Genomic DNA, 10,842 nt, shown 5'->3' with positions numbered 1-10,842 from the left:
TTATGTCACAATAGTTTAAAAAAACTTGTGATATTGATATTTCTGGTGGTATAAAATAATCGAAACAATGTGTTATTATTGCTATATATAATTGTTATTATTCTAGCTTGCAAGTAGCAGCATTTATACGTGTTAGTAAATGAAGATAATTTTCTTTCCTTCTTTTCCAATGAACTACTGTCATTGATGACACATTACCTAATCTGAAGTGTGAATCTACTGAAACAAGGTGCCAACAACGGCAGCATTTCGCTGTATTAGCAGTGACACAGCATAAGTTTAATGTAAGAACAAAAGTAGCGTAGTTAGTATCTTCCCTGGAATTAAGGATGGATTAGGTAGAAATATATTATAAATTTTCTTGGCTTAAAAAGAAAAGAATCACTGATTGAAAAGAATCAATCAGTGGATCAAAGTCCACACGCAAACCTGATTGAAATGCTGTGGTTGGATCTAACAGAACTGTGTATAGATGAATGCCCACAAACCTCAATGTACCAAAGCAATGTTGTAAGGAAGACTTGGCCAGAATACCTCTACAGCAATGTAAGAGACTGATAAAGTCAGACAGAAAACAGCTACTTCAAGTGCTTAAAGTAGTCCTACAGACTATTGAATCACTGAGTGTATTTAGTTTTTCACAGGACTCCTGAGAAAACTTTCTTTTTCACATCACTGCACGTTGTCATCACCTACCAGTCTGATCCAGAAAAAAGGTTCTAAAAACCTACTAAGTTGAAAATCCATGACAATCCGTGTCCTTATATGACCTGAAACTTGTGGCCAGCTTGGGTGTTATTTTTGCTGTGCTGATAAGAAATAAATACAGTTGTGAGTTGTTGTAGTACCTTGTCACTCTTGAATAATTTGCCTGAACAGTCGCATTGACCTGAAAGTTGTTTGAATAACTGTCAGCTTTGCATCATGGGTGGTTGAAAAAGTCATAGAGCAGACTTCATTATTTAACTGCTTGGAGTGAGGACTCTGTGTTCAGACACTGAAATACTGGAATATTTGGCAGATTCACTGGCTGCAGTCAGGAAGTGATTGTTCAGCACAACATCCTGTATTGTGTTTATTTTGGAGGACGTCAGCTCACAGGAAATGCTGTGGTATTGTTGGATTTTTCTTTATCTCACCTGTCAGTGTGATGCATCCCTGCTGGGTTGGTTTTTATGTTTGTCTGATGCACCTACAGGCGGTCTGAACTGCGATGGGCAGAGCATGTTAAACCTGGGCTAACAGGATTAACTGGGCAGAGATTAGAGGCCCGGCCTCAGGTTTTCTGTGGCATGTCCCTCTGTAACCCTGGCGAGGGGTAAACCTCCATGACCTATTTTTATGGTTTGCAGTTTATGTATTTTCTTGTTTTGCATTCAGTTTGGTTTCAGTCAGTTTCTATTAAGAGTTTACTCTACTTTATTTTTATTTTTTATTGTTTAAGATGTTCTTATTGAAATTTCACTGATTATTTGTTTGAGACCTCAGAAATTTGCACATATGTACGTCAGAACTGAGTCTCCCATGTTTGCAAAATGTAGCTTCACTTACAGCATTTTAATAAAGTAGCCACACCACAGTGTTTCACATATGTTTATGAAATTATGTAAACACCTCAAATATCCAAAGATGTAAAAACAACGGATCTAGGAGCTGTGCCCTAAACTCAACAAAAAGTCAGCCAGTTTGAATTTCTCAGTGTTTTAGTAGAAATCAGCAAACAGATTTAATCACATGTATTTCATATTTGGTCAGCTTGAACTAAAGACCTTAATGTTGCTATATTTTGTTGGTTTTGAATTTTCTTTAAAGGGTTAAATCATTGTGACTTGGGTCAATTTCAGTGTTTCAACATAATTCTAAAACTTACTTACGTAAACATGTCCCCAGACAGTTAAATTAGCACTTTTGAGTAGATGATTACCTTATGTGAAGTATAAACTGTAACCGGACTGATACTGAACATGATTCCGGTTTCTGTCTCCAGGTCTTTGTATAAGTGGTCAAGCACAATCCAGTTCTCAGCAGTACGCTCCAACACACACCCAGCACAGGTGAGTAAATGTGTGTTCCCATATGTTTTATTACAAAGCATGCAAACTTAAATAAACGTAATAAAACATGAAGATAAAGATGTAATAGGTTATTCAAAATTACCAAATGGTGATTTAAAAAAAAGGTAAATAAAATAAAAAAGATCATGAATTCTCTGTCATTTAACACGCTCCTTTTTGCCATGCTCCTGGATACACATATTCTTCATTATGTGGAGTCGCTTACTTTTACTTTATATAGATATAAACACATTTTCATAGATTAATCAGACTTATGTGTCAGTGAAAAAAGATTGTCTGGAGCCTTCAGATGTTACACTGATGTTAATATGTGCTTGCGTGTTTGTGGGTGCCTAGCAGGAGGATGGCGGTGAATGTCTACTCCACCTCTATGACCATAGAGAACCTGAGTCGCCATGACATGTTGGCGTGGGTGAACGACTCTCTGCAGCTCACCTACACAAAGATTGAGCAGCTGTGTACAGGTAAACACACACTTCTCGAGAAAAAGCTTCAAATTAAAATAAATGTTTTTCTTGACTTTGTGCTCCTGTTCTGTTTTTTCAGGCGCAGCTTACTGCCAGTTCATGGACATGCTGTTTCCAGGCTGCATATTACTGAAGAAAGTCAAGTTCAACGCAAAACTGGAACATGAATACATCCACAATTTCAAGGTCTTACAGGCTGCGTTCAAGAGAATGACCGTTGACAAGGTGGGAACAGGGAAACCAACTGCTTTTTGTTCTTATTATCCGAGGTGTCATATCTGTACTTTTATATTAGTTATAAGTAGTTTATATTAGTGGCTCCTCCCTTGCTGCTCTAGCCTACATGCCGAATAACCTTGCACAAACTTGGACTAACCCTAAGCTCTTAGAGGCATCCATCAGAGTACGAATGTTTAAGTAGAAAAAGCATAGCTAAAACAGCTTGAGTGACGTTGTATATAAGAACCACTCTGTTGACTATTTAAGTCGGTACAGTTAAAGTACTGTGGCACAGTCTAAATTGTTTTTAACTGTACTGTAGATAAAGTTGTCTTTAAAGTTGTCATTCTATTATTACGAATGTGCTTTTTTTTAGGATCATTTACCTTGACAGAAGGAAGCAAGGTGATAACATGCAGATCATCTTAAAGATGGCTGCTGTTACCCCAAAATGACAGTTATTGGAGTATCTAATCCCAAGATTCCCTTTTCTGACATTTCAAGAATGTTTTTTTCCTGCTATTTAAAAACATTTCAGATCATCCCGGTGGAGAAATTGGTGAAGGGGAAGTTCCAGGACAATTTTGAGTTCCTTCAGTGGTTTAAGAAGTTTTTTGATGCCAACTATGACGGGAAAGAATACGACCCTCTGCTCACACGGCAGGGCCAGGAAGGAACGCCGCCTCCACCTAATCCAGGTACAACACGACATAGTCAGCTGTGCGTGAACCTAAACCCTTCATTTTACTTCTCTCACATCTTCATGCTACCACATCCCCACCTCTAACCCAGGCAAACCTATTCATCATAAACCTAAAAGACCCACTCGCTCAGGTAACATCCCCTCCATGCAGCATGTGTGTGTGCAGTGTGTTACTCAGTTTATGGAGTGCTCTATCCTGGCTGGTTGTGGGCAGCACTAGGGGCTCTAATTATCTGTCTGCCAGCTCCTTCCTATTAAGTAGTTCGACTCTCATATTACAATTTTAGTATTTCTTCTGCATTTACAGCATTAATAATTTAAAAAACTTTAAGGAAATATTTAAGACTGTAGGTCAAGCTTCTTGAATGCAGTATTTTTCCAATCTTTGAAAAATGCTGCTTTCGTAAAGTTATTGTCCTGTGAATAGGCTCAGTTTCCTATTCATAGCTGACAGCAGTGGTACTCAGTGTGGTCTATGACTAGGCATTCTCTCTACTGTGACATCGGACATCAACACTGCCTTTTCATCCAGTATTTGCCCTTTTTAAGGCCAGTTCCTGTAAACTCTAGAGATTGTTGTGAGGGAAAATTCCAGTAGATCAGTTTCTGAAATGTGTAGTTCTGAAATGGTATAACAGCCCATCGGCCACCAACAAACATGTCATGTTCAAAGTCACTTAGATCATCTTTCTTCATCACTTTGGCTCTCAATTTAAACTTCAGTAGATGAAGTCTACATGCCTAAATGCACTGAGTTGCTTCCAATGATTGACTCATTATTTTTTAACATTAATGAGCAGTTGAACTGGTATACCTAATGAAGTGGCAGGTGAGTGTATGGACGTGAGTTCTGATTCAAAGCTGTTAAACATCAGAGCTGCGCAGCCCGTGTTCTCTGAGTTTTGGTATTTTGTAGTGAGTCACAGCATTAAAAACAGAGGCGTACTAACTGACAGTAATATACCTCAAAGTGGAACATCATGTGGCCTTTAAAGTATCCTGAATACAAATGGGAGGATTATGTCCCAGCCCTGCCCACAAAGAACCAATTACCAGGTGAAACAGGAAACACATTAGCCAGTTATGCTGTTTCACTGATGCATGCACAATATAGTTTCATGGCAGTTTGTGGTGTCTACACGCTAAAATAAAAATGTGTACTGTTTCCTTTTCTTTGGTTTACTCAGTCAATGTTATGAATTAGCATGGTATGTGTTCAGTGTTCTCATAAGATTTACTGAACAAACACCACTCTGGATTGAGCCATTAAGAGATGTGATGTTTTGTAAAAATATAACTTTCTGGGGAATTAAAAGGATCTTATTGTATTTTTTAGCAAAATTAGCAAACAAGATATTATCAAAATAGCTCCTGATTAGTAAACTTACATCAAGAAGGATTTTGCTGTGAATACTCAGACATACTTAGCGGCTGACCAACTAAATAGATGTATAGATATGTAAATATGTGCTTCTTTCATATAGGCCCCATGAGAACATCTCCCACAGCACCAAAGAGTGTCCCCACCCCGCAGAGGCAGATAGCATCAGCCCGCAGGAACCCTCCTGTGACACGTAATGGAGGAGACGCTGAGCTCATAGAGCTCAACCAGCAGGTACCGCTGCCCTGATAACTTCTCAAGAAAACCCTGTAACAGAGGTCCTGTGCAGCTCTCACATCAAAACTGCATAATTACTCAAACCCTTCAGCATTAATGAAGTTGGTAGTGGTTTGGAAGCTTCCCAGATTTCTTTTTTCAGTGTGAGTACTGGTGCTGGATTCTGATTACTACTCTTTAAGAACCAGCCCACATTTCTGCTGATCTGCTCTGTGACACAGAGTTACTAACAGACCCAGGAGTACTTTTGGATGGAAATCTCTTAAGTCACTCTGCAGTGTCCCTCTCATAGCTACACATGTCAATAGTTTCAACTTTGGACATAGAAATTTTGTGCTGCCACCTTTTTGGCAGTGGAACCAGTCTTGGAGCTGGTTCCTTGTTTCTGTACCAGGACTGTGTCAGTGGGAAAAATGCAAGAGTGGTACAACAATTTAACTTTGGAATGTTTTTCTGACTCACACAAGTCAGGCTGAAAACACTGAAAAGGTTCTGATGTGACCAGCTCAACAAATCTTCACATCCTGTTAGTTGACTGTGGACATTAGTACACAAAATTTATATGTAGCTTTTTTCCTTAAAACGCTGCAGCTTTGTGAGCATGTTATGATATAATTTCTTCTCTTTTGTGTCTTCTATTTCTTTGTTTTTATTGTTGAACAACATTGTTGTTTCAGCTGCCTCCCTCATCGTTTTTTTTCCACGGTTGTTTCTGGTCATAGTTGCTCGATCTGAAGGTGACCGTAGACGGGCTGGAGAAGGAGAGGGACTTCTACTTTGGGAAGCTGAGAGACATTGAACTCATCTGCCAGGAGAATGAAAACAACCCAGTTTTGAACAAAATCATGGACATCCTGTATGCTACAGAGGTAAATACAGGCCAAAAATGTTTACTTACATTCAGCAATTACAGCACAGACCAGGAATTTGGGGGGGTGGACTGGTCTCAGGCTTTCATAAAATTTCTTGAGATATTACAAGAAATCAGACGATATGTTTGTTGGTTGTTAGAACGTTTATTTCCCACAGTATTCAGATTAATTCCTTTATCCCCTGACTTTACTGAAGGCATCACATACAGTATTTATGTCATCTGCAGGCTGGTGAACATTTGAATAGTCAAATGTTCACCAGCCTGCATTCAGAGTTACATGCTCCACACTGCTTGCAGTCATGCACATGTTTTCAGGTAATGAGCCAGTTATAATTCCATGAATTCCTGATTATGGAATTTTAAACATTTTAGGCTGATCTGAGCCATGAGCAAAGTCCAGTTTGTTTACCTTGTTTGATCACTGTGACACGGTTCATTTAGATTCAGGCATGTGGTACGATGCTAACAGTGGCTGAGCATAGACCTTTGACACATCTGAAACTACAGCTGCTTCTATGACATAATAATAGTAAGACACAAGAGAGGACAGCTTGTCACTGCTTCCAAAAATGGCTCTAATTAAACCACAAGATGCATAAAATCACAGACCTTCTGTGTTCTCTGTGAGTGCTTTTCAAGCACTCCCCAAAGCTAGCAAGTGTGAGGCAGGAGGGGTGAGGTGCTGGGACAAACTCAAGAGTACTCTGGTACTCTTTATTACGTGCATTATGAGTGGAGACCAGCGAGGGAGTGGAGGTGGGTGATGGTTGTACTTTCCATGGTACAAGACCCATGTCAGAAAGATTCAAAAATGAATTATACATTTATTTAAAGTGTGTTTGTAATATTACGAGGAAAATCCCATATTCCACCTGCCGTACGTATCTCATGATTATTATTTGATATGGCTGCATTTTACTACTTTCTGTAATCCATCACAGCATTTTGCAGCCTTTACCTAAATCTGGTTAGATTACCACAAAATTAGAAATCAGCCTGTCAGTAAAGCAATAAAGCACCTCAGTGAGGTACAGAGACATCTGAGTGAACAGCTATGTGTTTTAACGTATTGCTGCAAGGAGGAAATCTTTAAAAATACTGAGATTATGAACAAATGTAGCAAAAAATTTATGAAAGATGACCTGCAGCTGGTAAAGCCTGAAACACTGATCTTATCTTTTCCAGGAGGGATTTGCACCACCAGAAGATGATGAAATTGATGAAGGAGCACGAGGAGAACACGAGGAGTACTGAAATCTTCCTCTCCTCTTTATCACCGTCACCACTCCTCCACCTCCCTTCCTTTAATCTGACCTTAATTGCCATTTTTGCCCCTTTTTGTTTTCCCTCTAATTAGTTTACATTTTACAAACTCCCCTTACTTCGCCTGTCTTGTCCACGGCTGTCCATCTCACAACATGTTTGTTGTACAGCCTCACTTCCTTTCCAAACTCTTACTAGTAAAGGACGCTTAACCCGGACCGGTCTGGACTCGGACCCAGCAGCCTGGCTTGGCTTACTCGACTTGTTCTAACCTGATGGGACAACTGTGCTGCGGGGCTTCTCATCCTGCTGGTGTGTCGCAGGTTTATAGTTAACAGCAGTAAGATGACAAACAGCTCTGGAGTGCTATGAATCTGTCTGATGAGTCAGGTCACTTTCTCCCATCATGCACTCTGATTGACCACACACAGACACACATATTGATCGGGGTTCTCTGCAAAGTTTATACATGAAACCACACAATGTTTTCCACATAATGTGATCAGCTTTAGAAGATTTTGGCTGGAAGTGGCTCAAAGTGAGATTATAAAAAGGCGTTAAGCCTATCCAGAGAGCAGCATGCACGCTGCACACGATGACACATGTGAACGCCAACACAGACATATCACAGACTCTGAAATGCTCACATGTATGTCGTAAAAAAGTAATCATTCTGAGGTGAAGCATCACAGATATGTTTTTATTCATTAAGTCGTCCCAGCACAAAGGGTTTGCTCATGAAACTGTCCAGACAGCTTGTTTAGGAGCCATTAGATGTATTTATGTTTTTATTTATTTATATTTTTTAATCTGCTCTAAACAGTTTCTGAAAAAACACAAGATGGGGTTTGTAGAAACTGAAGGTCTTGCACTAAATGTAGCAAAAAAAGCTGACTGAAATGATCCAAAATGCCAACATGCAGTGACTGGCTCCAGCCAGAACGACACAGAAAGATGCAATTTTATATTTTGTAGATTTGTTGAAAAAGACTTGTTTTTTTTTGTTTCCTTTGCATTGATTTCTTCAGTGGCCAAGTCAGAGGCATAAGTTTAAACTTATTTAAATGTCAGGCTTTGAATTCTATCAATGAACAAATGTAAAAAAGAAGACTATAGAGGACACTACTAAATACTAATGTTTGACCGTTTTAATTGAGTTAAACATTTTAGCTGCTATCACTACACTTCTGTTGTTGTATTTAATTGAATTTTCATAAGTCGCATAGCGTTAACACACCACAATGGCTGCCATGGAATTAAAGGTTTGTTTTTTGTGATTGACAGCCAGGCTGAGTGTGATTGCCATTAGTTGGATCAGTCTGAGAGAAGAGAACATCAGACCCTCTCTCACCTTGCCATGGCAGCTGTGTGATAAACTTGCATCATTTGGATTTACTGCTGGAATGAAATAAAGCTATGAGTTTCAAGAAAAGTAACAGACCTCATCACTGTGTGCTGTCTGCTGCCGTGTTTTTACAGAGATATAGACTTTATTTAATCCCACACTGGAGAAATTTCCTTGTTACAGCAGCACAAGGGACAGGAAGAAAAGGTAAATTAGAGACATAATAGAAAAAAAACAAAAATAGAAAAAAATAAATAAGAAAAATAGTAAACAAAATAGCCACAATGCACACATGGTTACTACATATAGTAAAATACACCAAGATTTTACTTTTTTATATGTGCATAAAGCGCAGTGGGAATGATAACAATATACATGCATTTTTAAACAGTATTTCTCCTGTCTGGGTATGGTACAGCCTGACTGCTGTCGGGATGAAGGACCTGTGCAGGATCAGTCCTACACCGTGGCTGTTAAGTATACTACTCAGAGACCCCACAGTCTCATGTAGTTCCTGTTTTCTATTCATTAGGAGCAGCGTTTTCTATTTACATCATTTTTGCTTATGCAAATCAGCAGCATACTGATCACATCACACACACAACAGTCAGGCCCAGCACATGTTTGCTAAATGTTGCCTCCATGCGCCTCCGTAGAAGTCAAGCAGTCAGTTGCATTGATATCTCTTTGGACCTCATATTGAAAGTTACAGTGAAAAGTTCAACAGTTTGAATCAACTCCAGATCTTTTATCGGCTTAATCTGAGATGAAATAATGAGGGAACGGCCTCCTCAAATATTTACAGGCTCACATACTGGACATAGTTCTACAACAATGCATAGGTCTGCTACTATGTTGCCAAGAAAGCTTTCACACATGGAAAAATATTTATGAATCAGTAGTGAGATGTTTTCCGACCTACAAAAGAGCAAGACACACTGAGACGTCCACTCAGTTTCAGGATTATGCTTCCACTTACAGTGAGTGGAGGAGGTCTGCTGAGGGATTTGGGAGGTTTGTGCCAAACACTAAGCGACGCTGCAGGATGTACTTGACCGTCTGTTCCACAGAGATGGCAGCCAGACAGAAAACTGCAGCATGCTGATGGTTTAATTGGACCTGGCAGTTATCAGTGATGATAGCGTAGAGGATGAGATAATGAACTTTTCACAGGCAAATGGAAATGAGCTGAATGTTTTTATTCAAAGCTGAGCAGTAGAGTACCTGATGTTCAGCTTCCTGTTCACAAAATAGAAAATAAGCCTTTGAATTTTACCTGTTTGCTGAGCCAGGAATGGATAATAATGGACAGAGGCAGTGATTCAAACATCACAGTTTGAGTGGGATTTTTTTAAAGCATGCAGCTTCATGATAGAATTAGTTATGTGTCATATTTAGGATTTCAACTATTGGCATATATTATTATAATCCATATATCTTCAAAACTCAATTAAAATAAAATAAAATAAAATAAAATAAAATAAAATAAAATAAAATAAAATAAAATAAAATAAAATAAAATTTGAATTTGAATTTGAATTTGAAAACGAAACGTCAAATTTTCTAGAGGCTGCGATGACTACAAATTATTTGTTTACAAATTATTTGTTTTGTCAATTATGATCCAAAACAGATAATTGTAACACTTGAAGGTAGAACCAGTGAGTTGGACTAAATCTAGAATATCTGATGCTCTAAATATGCTTTAGAGATCATTTTCACAATTAGGTAATTATTGATTAATGAAATGACATTAAATGCCTAATATTGTCTGACTACTAAAATAAGGTAAAATAACAAAATGGTAAGTTGTATGGGTGAGAGGTATGAAAGAGGTGTGGTAGAGATTGTGACCGGAAAAAGAAAAGGTACATAGGTGGGAGAGTGGAAATTGTGGACAAAGGATGTTGGAGTTGGAGCTCTCGGGCAGGATTAAAAGAGGACCACTGTACTCTATAGAATCTAAAATGGCTCAATAATAATTAATATAGTATGGCATAACAAAATAGATAAGAGATAACCCCAAGGATATTAATTTTGGTATTAAGTTAAAAAGTATTGAAATGTAAGTTTTGCGCTAATTCTTTTTAATTTTTTTGAAAATTTAAAAACAGTTATCAGCAGTTGCTGTTTATTTTACAATAAATTGTAGATTTTTTAAAATGTATTTTATGTTTTTTTAAAACCGAACTCGTATTATTGTTGTATTTAGTTGTGTTTAAAATGAATCGGGGTCGTCTATGATTCCGTCTTGAAGACACGTTTAATAAATTCCGTG

General features: G+C 38.3%; 1 protein-coding gene across 3 annotated transcripts in view; it reads left to right on the top strand.

Moving 5' to 3' along the window:
- LOC102209570 (microtubule-associated protein RP/EB family member 3) overlaps positions 1-8,655 on the top strand; it is an 11,129-nt gene extending 2,474 nt beyond the window's left edge. For 2 of the 3 annotated variants that reach the window (XM_005737238.1, XM_005737240.1), the window contains exons 2-8: positions 1,988-2,054; positions 2,412-2,539; positions 2,622-2,767; positions 3,300-3,459; positions 4,949-5,079; positions 5,805-5,951; positions 7,142-8,655. In XM_005737238.1, coding sequence (XP_005737295.1) covers positions 2,419-2,539; positions 2,622-2,767; positions 3,300-3,459; positions 4,949-5,079; positions 5,805-5,951; positions 7,142-7,210 — 774 coding nt within the window. In that variant the 5' untranslated portion in view covers positions 1,988-2,054; positions 2,412-2,418 and the 3' untranslated portion in view covers positions 7,211-8,655. The remainder of the gene's footprint in view (positions 1-1,987; positions 2,055-2,411; positions 2,540-2,621; positions 2,768-3,299; positions 3,460-4,948; positions 5,080-5,804; positions 5,952-7,141) is intronic. The other variant, XM_005737239.1, reaches the window with a different exon arrangement.
- The last annotated feature ends 2,187 nt before the right edge of the window (positions 8,656-10,842 follow it).

This window comes from Pundamilia nyererei, unplaced genomic scaffold (assembly GCF_000239375.1).
Source record: "Pundamilia nyererei isolate P.nyererei 1_Seehausen unplaced genomic scaffold, PunNye1.0 scaffold00074, whole genome shotgun sequence".
Taxonomy (NCBI): domain Eukaryota; kingdom Metazoa; phylum Chordata; class Actinopteri; order Cichliformes; family Cichlidae; genus Pundamilia; species Pundamilia nyererei.
This window is presented reverse-complemented; position numbering and strand designations above follow the sequence as displayed.